Source organism: Neoarius graeffei, chromosome 2 (assembly GCF_027579695.1).
Source record: "Neoarius graeffei isolate fNeoGra1 chromosome 2, fNeoGra1.pri, whole genome shotgun sequence".
NCBI classification, from domain to species: domain Eukaryota; kingdom Metazoa; phylum Chordata; class Actinopteri; order Siluriformes; family Ariidae; genus Neoarius; species Neoarius graeffei.
In genome coordinates, this window is record NC_083570.1 from 57,552,972 (window position 1) to 57,571,262 (window position 18,291).

At 42.9% G+C, this 18,291-nt stretch overlaps 1 protein-coding gene across 1 annotated transcript in view; it reads right to left on the reverse strand.

The window, feature by feature from the left end:
- The window catches only part of LOC132881718 (2-oxoadipate dehydrogenase complex component E1-like), a 207,781-nt gene that overhangs the window by 179,858 nt on the left and 9,632 nt on the right, over window positions 1–18,291 (reverse strand). The window contains exons 3-9 of the mRNA XM_060914513.1: window positions 16,959–17,114; window positions 10,054–10,148; window positions 9,062–9,122; window positions 8,852–8,965; window positions 8,722–8,784; window positions 7,143–7,301; window positions 3,596–3,720 (exon numbers count right to left, since the gene is read on the reverse strand). Of these exons, the coding sequence (XP_060770496.1) occupies window positions 3,596–3,720; window positions 7,143–7,301; window positions 8,722–8,784; window positions 8,852–8,965; window positions 9,062–9,122; window positions 10,054–10,148; window positions 16,959–17,114 (773 nt within the window). The remainder of the gene's footprint in view (window positions 1–3,595; window positions 3,721–7,142; window positions 7,302–8,721; window positions 8,785–8,851; window positions 8,966–9,061; window positions 9,123–10,053; window positions 10,149–16,958; window positions 17,115–18,291) is intronic.

Below are 18,291 nucleotides of genomic sequence, written 5' to 3' on the forward strand. Positions count from 1 at the left end.
ATTATTATTATCATTATTATTATCATTATCTCTAGCGGCTTTATCCTGTTCTACAGGGTCGCAGGCAAGCTGCAGCCTATCCCAGCTGACTACGGGCGAAAGGCGGGGTACACCCTGGACAAGTCGCCAGGTCATCACAGGGCCGACACATATGCCGCTTTTCCACTACAAACGCGGCTGAGCCGTGCCGTGCCGAGTCGAGCTGAGTCGGGCTGAGCGGGGCTGTTGGAGTTGCATTTCGACTACAACCGCACTGAACCGTGCTGGCTGGAAGTGGGTGGACACATTGGGTGGAGTTAGAGAAAGTGGGTGGACGTCATGTGATGTCGTTAAGCAGCGCAAACAGTGACATCAGTGACAGTGGCGGAACAAGTCAGAGCCGGGCCGGGGGCGGGGCAAATGACCGGGCCCTTTATTAAAGCTTATCATAACATCATTTTAGGCTACAAAATGTCCGCAACTGCGGTGTTTACCAATTTCAACACTACGGGGTGCAACTATGTTATTTTGTACATTAAGTCCTTCAAACGAACATGTAACTCAGAAACAAAAAAACATTAGGCGACATACTGTACATGGCTCATAATAAAACATCAATAGCCTACTGCGCGCATTATTTGAAGGGCATACGACGAGCCTTGCGCTCCGCGAACTCGTCCACGATGCTCTGTATGTCACTGATTCAGTGAGCTTTTAAGCGGTAGTCTCACGACCCGAATAGTAAACAATAAACATGGAGGACATGGAGTCGTTAGTGTTGCTGGTCTTGGTGCTGTGGCTTGTTGTCACCGACAACGCCAACAGATACTGGCAAGAGCGTATAGATGAGGCGAGGCGCATAAGGCTTCAGAAATTCTCGTAATTCGTAATTATTCTCCTTCCGGGTTTGCGGTGTTTACAGATCCCAGCGCGCTCGCGGGGCGTGTGTGGGCGTGTGAGGACACTCCTCCTCACCAATCAGTGCACAGGGGAGTGTCTGCTCACGCCCCCAGCCTCACTCGGCTCGCTTTGGCTCGCTTCAGCCCCACTCCAAAACGGTGCGAGTTTTAGGGGCTAAGCGGGGCTGAAGCGAGCTGAGTCGTGCTGGTTTTTGGTAGTCGAAACGCGAGCCGTGTCGGGCTGAAGTGAGCTGAAGTGAGCTGAAAAAGGGTAGTGGAAAAGGGCCAATAGACACAGACAACCATTCACACTCACATTCACACCTACGCTCAATTTAGAGTCACCAGTTAACCTAACCTGCATGTCTTTGGACTGTGGACGGGGCTCGAACCCGGACCTTCTTGCTGTGAGGCGACAGCGCTAACCACTACACCACCGTGCCGCCCTCAGAGATCACAGTTTTTCCCATTGTAATGTTTGAAGTGAACATTAACTGAAGCTCTTGATTTGTATCTGCATGATTTTATGCATTGTGCTGCTGTCAAGGGATCAGCTGATTAGATAACTGCATAAAACAGCCGGTGGATGGGTGTAACCTAATAAAGTGGCCGGTGTGTGTGTGTATGTATGTATACATGTCTATCTTGGAGTTTTCATTTGCAGCACGTCTAATCCACATGCTATTTAGTTGTCCCTTTCTTTCTCTTCCTAAAATAATTGAGTACATTCTTCTGGTCAGTTAATAAAAACCCACGAATGTGGATTTTTTTTTTTGATAAAAGCACCTACCAAATAAATGCACATACATAAATGTCAATGGCTCAATGCAGGTCTAAGCCACAACCTAGATGCAGTAAATCATCTTTCCTTTGGACGCCCTTGTTGGAGAGTTATAGATGAGATTTTAAATAAAGCCCAAGGCAAGGACTTTCAGACAGAATGCATTAAGGACGAAAACTTCACATTTCAGCACTGCGCTCCTTCACTGACTGTACATTCGTCCTTAGGGCTGATTGTGCACTCCCCTGTTCCGTCGCCTCTCACTTTCATTAAGAATAGCACACTTTGCAGCACGTTACAGCATGTTGTGCCCTTTCCTGCCCCCTTTCTCTAACAAAAAGATATCACTGAACAACAGGGACAGTGTGGAATCAGCAGCTTTTGAAGATTAAATATGATAAGCGATAAAACCAGACACCTGCAGAAACAGAGACGCGGCATACAAAAACAAGACACTTCAGGACAGCTGCCCAAATCTCTGAGCAAGAAGAGAATGCTGAATGACAGCGACAGGATATGGAACTAAATAAATGCAGCATGGCACGTCATGCCAGTCTGTAACTCACATTGTCTTGCTTCTTTGCCTTATTGCACTCTGTACCACCACCCCCCCCACACACACACACACACACACAATGTCAGTAGTGAGCATCAGTGTCTGTGAACATTCTGTTCCTGAGAAGAGCACGAGTGACGATCATGTGTGCCCAATTATTAACCTTTAAGCCACCTTTTCTATTTACATTAATGTCAAGAACTGGGACTCAAACTTTTGAACTGAATGTTGGTTTTTACTTACACACACACACACACACACACACACACACACACACACACACACACCCACCATCTCCAAGGTTAGTGGTGACCTTCAAAGATTGAATGCTCTGTCTCTGGGCAGGATGCAAGACACAATGAAAATATTCACAGTGATGTCTCCACCTGCTGGCTCAGTTTGCACACTACATCTTAAAATGAGAAAAAAAATCTTTGGCATTTAAAGGGATCCTACAGCGGATTGATTTTCAAACTTATTTTATGTAAAATTAGTCAGAGATTTCAAAAATCGAACTTTAATTTTTGGAGACCAAATGGTTGTCGAGAAAAATGCATTTTTTTTTAGAATACCAGATGGGGGCGGCACGGTGGTGTAGTGGTTAGCGCTGTCGCCTCACAGCAAGAAGGTTCGGGTTCGAGCCCCGTAGCCGATGAAGGCCAATCTGTGTGGAGTTTGCATGTTCTCCCCGTGTCCGCGTGGGTTTCCTCCGGGTGCTCCGGTTTCCCCCACAGTCCAAAGACATGCAGGTTAGGTTAACTGGTGACTCTAAATTGAGCGTAGGTGTGAATGTGAGTGTGAATGGTTGTCTGTGTCTATGTGTCAGCCCTGTGATGACCTGGCGACTTGTCCAGGGTGTACCCCGCCTTTCGCCCGTAGTCAGCTGGGATAGGCTCCGGCTTGTCTGCGACCCTGTAGAACAGAATAAAGTGGCTACAGATAATGAGACAAGATGAGAAGTTTGAAAATCAATCTGCCGGAGGATCCCTTTAACCAGAGAATAATGAAAATCCATTTTAGCATGTTGTAACAGCTCTGTTAAAGTCAAAATCCTTCCCGCGCCATGTGACACATAGGGCGGCGCCGATTTCCGTTTCTGTAGCCCTCGGCCTCTCACCTATTACATAGCTAGGGTTACAGTGGGAGGCTGGTCCTCTGGTAACCGCGAGAGTTTGACTCCCCACTCGCATCTGTATTGCAGCGGCAGTAGGTACCATTTTTATGATGGTCTTTGGTATGACCTGACCGTGAGTAGAACTCACAATCTCCCGATCACGAGGCGGACACGCTAACCACTAGGCCAACTCACAGTAACAGCTCTGTTACCGGAGTGTTTAAGTTGTGCAAAATTTCCCTTTAACACTAGTGAGAAACTCGTACCTGAGTGGCTCCATGAAGTGTCCTGACTTCTAAAGGAAGACTTGATTCTGTACCGTCACTGTTTGTCACTCGTCTCCCAAGCTGTCCATAACTGGCTCTTCCCCATGTAAGGACCCTTCCACTCTCTAAAAAGTTACAGACAGGGCTGGGATAGAATCAAATGTTCACAGTACGATGGCTGTGCAAGCCTTTTCAAATATCTACCGAGTTCAGGCCAGCTTTAAAAGCACTCTGCTTACACAGTACACAGCTGACGAAACTTTGTGTATTACACTAAACCTTAACCACCTCTTCCTATAAGAGTCCTTTACGACACTGATGGAGTTACAGAGCTCACTGGCTGAAAGAGTAGAACTTCTGCACGCAGGCCTCAACAATATCACCAGCTTTGACGCCTGTAGTTCATGAGAGATGGCACGTGACAAAATCTGAGTGCTTTTGGAAACAGATTTTGGACTAAAAGCAAAGTGTTAGGATTACGCATACCAAGTACAGCCCAAAACCCAATAACACAATTTCTACCATAAAGGATGGTGGTGGTAGCATCATGCTTGGGGGTTAATATTCAGCAGGAGGAACTGGGAAGCTTCTTTCCATCAAGGAGGCCAAATACAAGCCAATTCTTGAGGAGAAGCTGTTCCAGTCAGCCAGACATCTGTGTGTAGGGAGAACATTTATGTCTCGACAAGATAATGAGCCAAAGCACAGAGGAAAAACAACAAAGGAATAGCTTGGAAAAAAAAAAATGGGGGGGGGGGGGGGGGGAGTTGTATTCTGGAATGGCCAAAGTCCAAACTTAAAGGATAACTGAAGGCAATTTTTTTTATTCTATTTTTTATCTCATTTTATAAAATGTAGGAATGCATTTCTGACAACTATTTTGTCGCTGCTATAGTAAGTTATGAGTGGTTGAAATATGCTCTGTAATATATCAGTCCATATGTCAAAGTGATGGCCGTAAACGAGATTGGCTGAGACCTGTGCGAGACATCGTAGGACGGAAGTAAAACGTACAGCGCAAATCAAAGTGACCAACATCTGCCAACGTCGTCAAAAGACGCACGCGCCCTCTTTCGAATGCTGATGTAATCAAGCCGGAAGGTTTCCCTGTGTCCGAAATTGCTCCCTACTCACTATATAGGGCACTATATAGTGGGAACGCCATTTTGTAGTGCTGTCCGAAACCTTAGTGAGGATTATGTGGGAAATGCGCTCAGTATAATATGTATTTATCACAAAAATACATGCATGTAATTATTATTTTGAAAACCCACCAGCTGTCTGATCTGACACACTTTAATTGTGCTACAGTAATGACGTGAATACCAGCACGACGAATTAGTCCTTATCCTGTCATCTTTCCAACTCTCCTCAGTTGGTTCGAAGTCGTATGGAATAATCTCCAGGTCACGTACGCGAGGGAGGTGGATGCATGTACAGAAGTATACAGTTTAATAAAGTGCAAAATATATATATACAGTGAGACGATATATACACAGGCAAACAATCCAAAACGGCAGGCAAGATCAAAAACGAGAATACAGGCAAAAGGGTCGGTCGAGGCGCAAACAGTACATCAAAGGCTAAGCGAGGACAAGAACGAGAAACAGGAAATCAAGACAACGGGTGGAAAGGCTCGGTAATGCATACATGTGTATTGTAATACTTCGCGATGCAAATGTATCAGCACAGTCCTTAAATAGGCAAACACATAGTTCCTTAATTGAGCTCAGGTGTGCCTTGTTCACGGCACGCGTGCTGGAGTCCACTTGGCACGTGTGCAGCCCAAGGCGCGCCTTCAGGTGCACGCGCCACAGAACACAGGACCGACACGACATCACTGATGAAGCTGGCAAATCCCGAAATTAATCTAAATTGGAATGATATGGCGATCTGGCTGCTGTGTAAACAGTTTTCAAAATGGCGGCGCTGACACTTCACGTTTGAAGTCTCGCACAAGTCTCGTGAAGATCACGCAGATAAACGACGCCTGCCGTGGACCAAATGAACTACATTCAACATGGCCAAAAACCGAAAAGGCTGATAAGTGTAATATAATATACCAATACCAGTGTTCTCCACTACGTGAAGTTATAGCTCGGCAGTAGTATTGAGCGGCCGTCGCCGGGGGGTTCGCGAGGGGGGTGTCCCCCCTCGCATCAGAAAATTTTGAAATAAGAAACCCCTCAGATGCCATTTCCTGGCATCTAAGTTGCATGTTATTTATTTCGCAAGTAGCTGCTTTTGTGCAAAATCTTCTGACACTGGGAGCCGACTTTACATTTATTTTGTCACTCCGTTACTGAAATGTTTATTGAATAGAATATATCTTTGTTTTTAGTTGAATTCTACACAAAATTACCTTTCATTTGATGTGCAGTATGTGTCTTTTCTTTCCACCGTACTCCTCTGAGGTCTGAGGCAATCGGAGCCACTTAACTGACACGCACTCCTCTGTCGCCACACTACACATGCGTAGTGACAAATGAGCGAGTAAGCGTTAAGGGCCTCTGATTATCTCAGGATAGAAGAAAGCAGAGCCCGGGGAAGAAGACAACACTCCCAATATATGTTGTTATTGTTTTTTCGAAAAATAATAAGTGTCATGGGGTGATAACGGTACTTGCAGATCGACCACATTTTGAGCGGCCATGACTAATGTAAACCTTTTCAAGCGATACTCGGTGTGATTGGTACAATTCGACCACCACGGTTCATGAATGTACATATTTAAAGGGGAAACAATGTTACGGAAGATAGATAAATTCGGCAAGTCGGCGTTCGACTATATGCCCGCGCGACATTGAAACATGTTGAACCTATTGTAAAGTAAAGCGCATCAACGATCTGTGATCAGAGAACTACTTTGGTGTTTGTATTGGCGTGTTTTTTTTACTTTTCTTTGAAGTAAACTTTTTTTGTTTTTGACTGGGCGGCCAAAAATTAAGGCTCGGCGGCGCATTTATGAGTCGGCGGTAATAGCTCTTCTAGCCGTTATGACTCGGAGGGCCGCCGAGTCATTAACGATAGTGGAGAACACTGCAATACGAGTCACGATATAAGGTTACTAAAACCGAAAACATAATTGAATAACACGTTAATTAAGAAATAAAGCAAGTTTAAAAATGACTTCAGTTCCCCTTGAAATCCCACTGCAAATCTGTAGTATGACCTGAAAATTGCTGTCCACCAACATCCTTCATGTAATTTGGGAAAGCTGGAGAAAATCTGGGTTGTGTAAAGCTTACAGAGACATATCAGAGACAGCACAAAGCTGTAACTGCTGCTTTGTAATTTACTCCTGAGGGGTGAATCAGTTCAGCAGTATTTAGATCTACATAATTTATTTAAAGTTTTAGTTCTGCAGAGAGTCACTGTAAAACAAGCAGACAAATACCTCATTCTAACGGACTTACATTTGACGTTACGACACCGCAAAAAGAAAAAATAGTCACTATTTCTATAACCAGAGACTAGAAACTAATGACATCAAGATTCAAATAATACAATCTGCGCATATATGTGATTACTGAATTTGCTTTCATACCTGTTTGGGCGATTATGTGTGTCCAGCCACTGTGTATAGCTGAAACGCTTTCTCCGTTTAACAGTGATCGGTCTAAAGCTGTAGGCAGAGGTAGGAAGGTTTCCTTTCGACACAGCTGGCCGTGTTTATTACTGCCCCATAGGAACACCTCACCGTGCACTAGACAAACAACAGCCCGTAAATTTTTAAACCCAAACATTTATATTCAAACTACAACTTGTTCCAACACAAAAATGTGAGCTAAAGAACGCTATTTCTGTGAACGTACGGTAAAGTTTATTTATTTATCTCGCACCTTTCACAGATAAAAATCACAAAGTGCCTCACAATAAATATAAATAAGTACAATACAAGAGATACTAAAAGACAAAGAAAAACAATGAAGAAACATGGATACAAAAAGTCAAGCAGCCAGAACAACCCTGGTTTAACGAAGAGCCTGTTTGAATAGCAGCGTTTTCAACTGCTGTTTAAAGCTAGCCGGCCTTTCGATTTCATAAAATCGGTGAAATTTAGTTGCTTCTGAAATGTGGTCATTGTGATACATGTTTATTTCTGTAATATCTCACAAAAATCAGGCCATTCTGTGGCTGGAAAGTTATTTAATTTGAGGGCATTCCTGAGTAAATAATGTGCATGAAATCGGTCGCTTCACGCAGTCAAGCAGACAGAGGAAGTCCGTGTGCGCATGCGCAGGTTTATCATCTTCTTTTGGGTTTTACAGCAGCTGGCATCCACAGTGTTGCATTACCACCATCTACAGGTTTACCTTGACCGTGCACTGACTGTTCCATCATTCTGTCGCTAAACGATCACACCGAGGTGCTCGCTGACCGCCGATATTTATTAGTTTGGTCCTGCGTTTCCTTTTCTTCGCAACATAATGTCTTTTCTTCTCGCTTTCCGTTACTGTAGTTGGTCTTTCACTTTTCATTCGTACACTCACGTCCTCCATTTCTCTCTCCTGTTTCAAATTTGTATCCCACAATGCCTTGTGCCCACCACGTGATGCATGATGTAGTATCTTGAATTGCATCATGGTGAAGCAGGAAAAAATAGTGGAGAATTTAGGGCCACGTGGCCCTGAATTCATGAATTGATCTATTTTAAAAAAACCTAATAAAATTAGAAGTCTGTGATTTGAATTCATTAGCTAAACAACAATAACCAGGTGTCAGGGAAAATTCTTTTTATGACCTACACTTGAAAAATCTGAAAGGCAGTCTAGCTTTAAAAGAACCTACAGAATTTAAGTAGTGTAAAGAAAGAGGCAATGCAGTCCACAGTCTGGGTGCCACTGCTTGGAATGATCAGTCTCCTCTGATCTTAAAGTGAGTGAAGGGAACCACCAGTAGCCTCTGAACAGATGACCTGAGGCTGCGGGTGCAGCCTGCTGCAATGAGATTAGAGATCTCCCTGATCTCACTAGTGAAGGTCATATGAACTGTGCATGGTCAGGATTGGAGACAAAACTTTTTGAAGACAAAACGTTTTGCCGATATCTCTGTGGCCTGGTTTAGAGGAATATAATCATCAGTCAAATTAAGAAGACCGTTCTAATCTGGAATGACCATCTCACCAGTCAAGCAGGCGCAGTGCGCAGAGCCCGCAGTCGCACTCTTGACAGATACCTGGTCCAGTCCTACAGGCAATGAAACAAGTGTAAGACTTAGTGTTTCCTGGAAAATCACCATAATCATAACGTCTACCTGTGACCAAGCAGGGCTCCTTGGAGCTGAAATGGGCTGGGACAGGCTGAGGATTCAGTGCTCGTTTTGCTTGACTTAACAGGCCTGTACCCCACTGATAGACACCACCTGAACCTTCACATAAAGAAATACAAATACAGTGGAGTGTGGAGAGAGTGAAGGAAGGAGGAAAGAAATACAGTATGAGGATAGAGCTTATCAGACATGTACCTGTTACTGCAAGCGCATGTCTAAGCCCTGCTGCTACACTGATGACAGGTTCCTTTAAAGACTAATGAGAAAGAGAAGACACCAAAGAATCATTTTAACTCACACAGATTCCAAGTTTGGAAGGACAAACACCAAGCATACACTCACCGGCCACTTTAATAGGAATTTGTTCTTGATTCTAAGATTCCTGTTCTTGGCTGGCAGGAGTGGAGCCCAACGTGGTCTTCTGCTGTTGCATGCTGAGATGCTTTTCTGCTCACCACGGTTGTAAAGAGTGATTATATGAGTTACTATATCCTTCAGGCAGCACAGTAGGTAGCCTGTAGTGGTTAGCGCTGTCGCCTCACAGCAAGAAGGTTCTGGGTTCGAGCCCAGTGGCCGACTTGAGCCTTTCTGTGTGGAGTTTGCATGTTCTCCCCGGGTCTGTGTGGGTTTCCTCCGGGCGCTCCGGTTTCCCCCACAGTCCAAAGACATGCAGTTAGGTTAAGTGGCTACTCCAAATTGCCCATAGGTGTGAATGTGTATGTGTGAGTGCGCAGAAACTCAGGTTCGGCAGTGACGATGACGATGGTTATATCCTTCCTGGCAGCTCGAACCTATCTGGCCATTTTCCTCTGACCTCTCTTATCAACAAGGCATTTCCACCCACAGAACTGTCGCTCGCTCAATTTTTTTGGTACCATTCTGTGTGAAAACCCCAGGGGATCAGCAGTTTCTGAAATACTCAAACCAGTCCATCTGGCACCAACACTCACACTTTGAGATCACAGTTTTTCCCATTCTGATGTTTGAAGTGAGCATTAACTGAAGCTCTTGATTTGTATCTGCATGATTTTATTGCTGATTGTGTTGCTGTCAAGGGATTGGATGATTAGATAACGGCATAAAACAGCAGGTGTATAGGTGTTCCTAATACAGTGGCCAGTGAGTGCATCCTGACATTTTCAGTGGCATGCATTCCCCATATACAGAGAAAAATAACACATTCTTACGGTGATTAGTAGAGGCTGTGCTGTGTGTTGTGTCTGCAGCGGGACGCCCAGCTGACCGAAAGCATTGGAGCCACATGCCAAGACATGTCCATCATCTACTAGATAAAGCACAACTGTCATGTTGAAATTCAATCTAAGGATCTGTGACACTTTGTGATAGAGACGTAAAGATCAAATAATGTTTTGAAAAGCTGGATTGTACAAGGTCAGATGACATACTTTCTAATCTGATCTCCAGGCGTGGGTTATTTCCTGAGTATCGGTATCAAGTATCCGTTGATACTCAGAGCCTTGTTATTGATATTGTGTCAAAAATGCAGAAAGTGGTACTGAGGATTCCCTAGCGGTTGGCTTGTAAGATATCGATTTATCTTTCTTGTGATTTATCATTGTAAAAAATAAAAAAAATTGCAAAACACTGTGGAATTGTCCAGAAATAATGTAATTGTAAATGAATATAAAATGAATTTACAGAAATGTAAACGTGACAAGAAAATGAGCATTTCCACCATTTCAGATTCAAGGACAGTAGGGGAAGGTGTAATAATATTATCAGCTGTGGAGTCGGGAGCTGCTTGCTGGCAGTGGCAGTCACAAGAACTCAGCTAGATGGTGGATGCACAGTAAAGAGTTTAAAAAAAGCAAAACAAAAACTAACAGTATGATATAAATATCATTTGTCTAATGTCCACATGGCCAACATTTAGCACTATGCAAGGAGAGCAAAAAAAATTATCACCACCATTAGCATTATTTGTGACATTAGATCTGGCACATTGCTGTGGAAGCATTTAATCTTTTTAGGTCGAAATGTTTTGCCTTTAATACTCTTTCATTTTTGACATGTTTCAGCAGTATCCCCAATAAATATAGTTCGCTGATGTTAAATATGCTGTATACAATGCAACCCCGCTATAATAAACTCCATACATGTCAACCTATACGGACTGTCCGGAAATTATACGGATTTTAGCTCATTTCAAGGGCGTACGGGCATATAAACAAAGTCTTACGGATTTTCAGTATTTTCTGACCTAAATTTATTTTGTGTATCTTACTTGAACATCGTCAGCTGATCGTCGCAAAAACATACAAAAGCTCGATTTATAGACAAAGAATAGCATGCATGCAGGGGCAGATAACCCAGACTATGTGAAACCGGATGTTTATTCCTCAAGCCTCGTGCAGTATCGCGACTGCGAGACTTCGCTTGTTCCGGTCATGCGCACGATCTGCATTTAAACGCGCCAAACGGTCATTGTTCGAACGAGTTTCTCATTGTGCACAGCGACATTGTTTACACCTGAGAGATTTTGAATAGCGTCTGCTGAGTGAAAGAATGGGAACACCGAGAAAGAAAATGAGATACGGCAGGCGGTATCCTCCTGAATGGAAGGAGACATTTAATGGTGTCATTGTTCAGGCAAAAAATGAGGAGTACGCGCACTGCACAGTTTGTGTGCGAGATACAGTTAGGTCCATAAATATTTGGACAGAGGCAACATTTTTCTAATTTTGGTTCTGTACATTACCACAATGAATTGTGAACAAAACAATTCAGATGCAGTTAAAGTTCAGACTTTCAGCTTTAATTCAGTGGGTTGAACAAAATGATTGCATAAAAATGTGAGGAACTAAAGCATTTTTTAAACACAATCCCTTCATTTCAGGGGCTCAAAAGTAATTGGACAAATTAAATAATTGTAAATAAAATGTTCATTTCTAATACTTGGTTGAAAACCCTTTGTTGGCAATGACTGCCTGAAGTCTTTAACTCCTGGACATCACCAGACACTGTGTTTCCTCCTTTTTAATGCTCTGCCAGGCCTTTACTGCAGCGGTTTTCAGTTGCTGTTTGTTTGTGGGCCTTTCTGTCTGAAGTTTAGTCTTTAACAAGTGAAATGCATGCTCAATTGGGTTGAGATCAGGTGACTGACTTGGCCATTCAAGAATATTCCACTTCTTTGCTTTAATAAACTCCTGGGTTGCTTTGGCTTTATGTTTTGGGTCATTGTCCATCTGTATTATGAAACGCCGACCAATCAGTTTGGCTGGATTTGAGCACACAGTATGTCTCTGAATACCTCAGAATTCATCCGGCTGCTTCTGTCCTGTGCCACATCATCAATAAACACTAGTGACCCAGTGCCACTGGCAGTCATGCATGCCCAAGCCATCACACTGCCTCCGCCATGTTTTACAGATGATGTGGTATGCTTTGGATCATGAGCTGTACCACACCTTCACCATACTTTTTTCTTTCCATCATTCTGGTAGAGGTTGATCTTGGTTTCATCTGTCCAAAGAATGTTCTTCCAGAACTGTGCTGGCCTTTTTAGATGTTTTTTAGCATAGTCCAATCTAGCCTTTTTATTCTTGAGGCTTATGAGTGGCTTGCACCATGCAGTGAACCCTCTGTATTTACTTTCATGCAGTCTTCTCTTTATGGTAGATTTGGATATTGATATGCCTACCTCCTGGAGAGTGTTGTTCACTTGGTTGGCTGTTGTGAAGGGGTTTCTCTTCACCATGGAGATTATTCTGCGATCATCCACCACTGTTGTCTTCTGCGGGCGTCCAGGTCTTTTTGCATTGATGAGTTCACCAGTGCTTTCTTTCTTTCTCAGGATGTACCAAACTGTAGATTTTGCCACTCCTAATATTGTAGCAATTTCTCGGATGGGTTTTTTCTGTTTCCGCAGCTTCAGGATGGCTTGTTTCACCTGCATGGAGAGCTCCTTTGACCGCATGTTTTCTTCACAGCAATATCTTCCAGATGCAAGCACCACACCTCAAATCAACTCCAGGCCTTTTATCTGCTTAATTGAGAATTACATAACAAAGGAATTGCCCACACCTGCCCATGAAATAGCCTTTGAGTCAATTGTCCAATTACTTTTGGTCCCTTTAAAAACAGGGTGGCACATGTTAAGTAGCTGAAACTCCTAAACCCTTCATCCAATTTTAATGTGGATACCCTCAAATGAAAGCTGAAAGTCTGGACTTTATGTCCATGTCCATTATATAACTATAACTTGAATATGTTTCAGTAAACAGGTAAAAAAACAAAATTTGTGTCAGTGTCCAAATATATATGGATCTAACTGTATAAAAGTTGCGGCGTCTGGAGTTTATGACGTGAGGGAACACATGAGGTCCAAACTACATCAGCGAAATTTGTACCAGAAACAGAATCAGCCACAAATGACGACGTTTGCAAAGCCTAAGACCGATGATCAACCAACAAGTGTAATAAGAGCAGAAGTTACAATCTGTAATTTTATTGCTCAGCACAATTTGCGGCTAGCCGTTGCGGACCACCTGACAGAACTGTTGCTGCGAATTTGCACGGACAGTACGACTGCGAAATCTATCAGCTGTAGACGCACCAAAACAATGCAAATAATCAAAAAGAGCTTGGCCCCTGAAGCTACACTACCGATCATCCAGCGCTGCCGGACATCGCCATTTTCCTTGATGATCGACGAATCCAATGACAAAAAGACGGACAAGCGACTGGCCATTTTGGTGCGAATCTTCGACATAAACAGAGGGGCGAAGTCAAGAATCATAGACATGCCCGTGTGCAATATCGGCACGGGCGAGGCGATTTTCGACATGCTGGACGAAGTTGAAGGCAAGTTATATTTACTTATTTATTTATTAAGCTTGGTGCGATTCGAAGGCTATAAGGATTTTATGTTGATTTTATGGATTTCTTCCTCTGATACTACAGGTGGACGCCCAAAGGGGTTGACATGTATGGAACTCTTTTACTATGAACTTCTGAATAAAGTTCTCGTCCCCCGCCTTTAATGATGACGAGTCGGAATCTTCAAAAAATCATCACTGTGTCACATCCATGTGCGTTGGCGCTATGCCTTCCGAGCTCCATTAGGACCAATTACTCTGCACCTGTTCCGGATTAAAACGCAATCACAGCGTGCACTTATAATGACTCTCTAAACACACAGACTTGGTGAATTATACACGCTGTACCCAGTGTCTCATGTTACCAAGCTTTGTATCTGTGTATTGCCTCTCTGGTTTTGACTTTATTTTGTGTATTTGGACTCGTCCTTTCGTCTTTGCCTCCACCATTCTTTTTGTGCCTTGTTTGACCATTGCCTGTTCACAACCCTGCCTTTGTCTTACGTTTTTGAACTGTTTGCCTGCCTGTTTGTAAATAAACACTCTTCCTGCAATTCCATCCATCATTCACCTGCTCACATGACACACTGAGCCACGCACTCATCTTCCACCAGAGGCAAACAATAAGTAATCAAATCTGCAGTCAAGTTAATAATGTGTTAACGCCATAAAACAAAGGCTTAATGAGCTTCGCTTAGGTGTCAATCACTAACAATTATTGAGAACGGTGATGAAAAGATCGATAAAATGACTGTTGATACTGCTAAACTTAACACCTAGTTAAAGCGTACCGGTGGTGTTTTTATACCCCCGCTCAGCCCTGCGACGGGACATAAACGTACAACCCCGATCCCAAAAAAGTTGGGACAAAGTACAAATTGTAAATAAAAACGGAATGCAATAATTTACAAATCTCAAAAACTGATATTATATTCACAATAGAACATAGACAACATATCAAATGTCGAAAGTGAGACATTTTGAAATTTCATGCCAAATATTGGCTCATTTGAAATTTCATGACAGCAACACATCTCAAAAAAGTTGGGACAGGGGCAATAAGAGGCTGGAAAAGTTAAAGGTACAAAAAAGGAACAGCTGGAGGACCAAATTGCAACTCATTAGGTCAATTGGCAATAGGTCATTAACATGACTGGGTATAAAAAGAGCATCTTGGAGGGGCAGTGGCTCTCAGAAGTAAAGATGGGAAGAGGATCACCAATCCCCCTAATTCTGCACCGACAAATAGTGGAGCAATATCAGAAAGGAGTTCGACAGTGTAAAATTGCAAAGAGTTTGAACATATCATCATCTACAGTGCATAATATCATCAAAAGATTCAGAGAATCTGGAAGAATCTCTGTGCGTAAGGGTCAAGGCCGGAAAACCATACTGGGTGCCCGTGATCTTCGGGCCCTTAGACGGCACTGCATCACATACAGGCATGCTTCTGTATTGGAAATCACAAAATGGGCTCAGGAATATTTCCAGAGAACATTATCTGTGAACACAATTCACCGTGCCATCCGCCGTTGCCAGCTAAAACTCTATAGTTCAAAGAAGAAGCCGTATCTAAACATGATCCAGGAGCGCATACATCATCTCTGGGCCAAGACTCATTTAAAATGGACTGTGGCAAAGTGGAAACTGTTCTGTGGTCAGACGAATCAAAATTTGAAGTTCTTTATGGAAATTGGGGACACTGTGTCATTCGGACTAAAGAGGAGAAGGACGACCCAAGTTGTTATCAGCGCTCAGTTCAGAAGCCTCCATCTCTGATGGTATGGGGTTGCATTAGTGCGTGTGGCATGGGCAGCTTACACATCTGGAAAGACACCATCAATGCTGAAAGGTATATCCAGGTTCTAGAGCAACATATGCTCCCATCCAGACGACGTCTCTTTCAGGGAAGACCTTGCATTTTCCAACATGACAATGCCAAACCACACACTGCATCAATTACAGCATCGTGGCTGTGTAGAAGAAGGGTCCGGGTACTGAACTGGTCAGCCTGCAGTCCAGATCTTTCACCCATAGAAAACATTTGGCGCATCATAAAACGGAAGATACGACAAAAAAGACCTAAGACAGTTGAGCAACTAGAATCCTACATTAGACAAGAATGGGTTAACATTCCTATCCCTAAACTTGAGCAACTTGTCTCCTCAGTCCCCAGACGTTTACAGACTGTTGTAAAGAGAAAAGGGGATGTCTCACAGTGGTAAACATGGCCTTGTCCCAACTTTTTTGAGATGTGTTGTTGTCATGAAATTTAAAATCACCTAATTTTTCTCTTTAAATGATACATTTTCTCAGTTTAAACATTTGATATCTCATCTATGTTTTATTCTGAATAAAATATGGAATTTTGAAACTTCCACATCATTGTATTCCGTTTTTATTTACAATTTGTACTTTGTCTCAACTTTTTTGGAATCGGGGTTGTACATCAGTGATTTGCAACACATGAATGAACTGAATGGTGAAGATTTAGCAAACATAGTGGGTCAGTGGGTGGACACTGACAACGATACACTGGTAACCTCCATCATTTCCATAACGGACAAAGAAATCATTGCGTCCATTCATGACCCTTCACCTGAGTCAATGAACTGTGATAGTGACTCGGAAGGAGAGATTCATGATAAAGAGAGTATGCCTAAAATTTTGCATGTGACGTGACATTTCAGCATTGCAAACTTTCCGGTATAACGAACTATTTGGACGTCCCCCAAGGAGTTTGTTATAGCAGGGTTGCAGTGTACTTGTCTAATGTTAGATAAATTAGACATGCATTGTTAGATTTTATTTCATATTAATGTACTCAAAACATTCTCCATTTATCTTGACAGAAAATGAGCAGACACCATGTGAGATAGGGGGAAAGGGGCGGGGCTTCAGGGTCACGTCAGTTAATATCAGAGATTTCAAAAACACCTCTGCAAATTATTCCGGACTGATAAACCAATTAGCTCGTCTCACGTTTTATTTGGGGGGAAAAAAACACTGCTTTTTCTGCATATTTTTGAGTGATAACTCACACTAATGTACCTTAGTGTCAAATTGCAGAGCTCCTAGACAAAATATGTAGTTTGTAATAAAATATAACAGGAGTAACCATCAATAAACATTGCGGCTGTGTAAAATCATGTAGGGACGACAGGAATGTTATATCACACAGGCCTATTGAGAGGTAAATAAGTCAATGCCTGTGTTAAAGGTTTATCATGACATCACTTTGTAGATTACATCACCTCTAAGAATGATGGTGAAGTCCCAGCCACATGACACTTGCTGAACAGTCCTGCTGCCTGGCAACTGGCAAAGCTGAAAGGTCATGACCTCTGATACATGGCCAAGTCCAAGCTGGCCTTTGTGATTCTGTCCACATACCAGCAGCTCCCCACATTCTGCAGAAGAGAGAAAAATATGTCATCATTGTTGCACCAAGAGCCCCAAGACTAATAACCAAGCAAAACAGCTGAGCAGAACTATCAGCTCTAGCGACATACTTGGTGAGATATTAAAGGTAGACTGCCTTTCAGATTTTCCAAGATTAGGTCATTAAAAGAATTTTCCCCGACACCCAGTTATTTCTGTTTAGTGGACCGAACGCTACTGAATTCGAATCACAGACTTCCAATTTTATTAGGTTTTTAAAAAAAATAGAACAATTAATGAATTTAGGGCTACATGGCCCCAACTTTTCCACTATTTTTTCCTGCTTCACCATGACCCAATTCAAGATACTATGTCATGCATCACGTGGTGGGCTTTCCCTGTTCACACAAGGCATTGTGGGATACAAATCTGAAACGGGAGAGGAAAATGAAGGACGTGAGTGTGCAAATGAAACGTGAAAGACCAACTACAGCCAGGGAAAGCGAGAAGAAAAGACGTTATGTTGTGAAGAAAAGGAAACGCAGGACCAAACTAATAAATATCGGCGGTCAGCGAGTACCTCGGTGTGATCAGCTGTTCATTGAGCGACAGAATGATGGAACAGTCAGTGCACGGTCAAGGTAAACCTGTAGATGGCAGTAATGCAAGACTGTGGATGCCAGCTGCTGTAAAGCCCAAAAGAAGAAGGTAAACCTGCGCATGCGCACACGGACTTCCTCTGTCTGCTTGACTGCGCAAACCGAGCGATTTCATGCACATTATTTGCTCGGGAATCCTCTCAAATTAAATAACTTCCCAGCCACAGAACGGCCTCATATTTTGTGAGATATTACAGAAATAAACATATATCACAATGACCACATTTCAGAGGGAACTAAATTTCACCGATTTTATGAAATCGAAAGGCCGTCTAGCTTTAAAGCTGTTTGGGAAATGTATAAATGTAGACAAACATAGCAACGTTCTAAATAGACTTTAGTAGCTGCTACAACAACACTTGCTGGTTATATGAGTTAATCCAGGGCTTTTCAAAGTGTGGGGCGCGCCTCCCCTAGGGGGAGCCAGAGTTCTTCAGGGGGGGCGCAACGTGAGGAAAAATAAACCAGAATAAGTTACTATTGCGGACATTTAGCAAACTTCAGCTAGCCTTTACCAGAGACAAAATGGATCGATTTTTAGTACCTA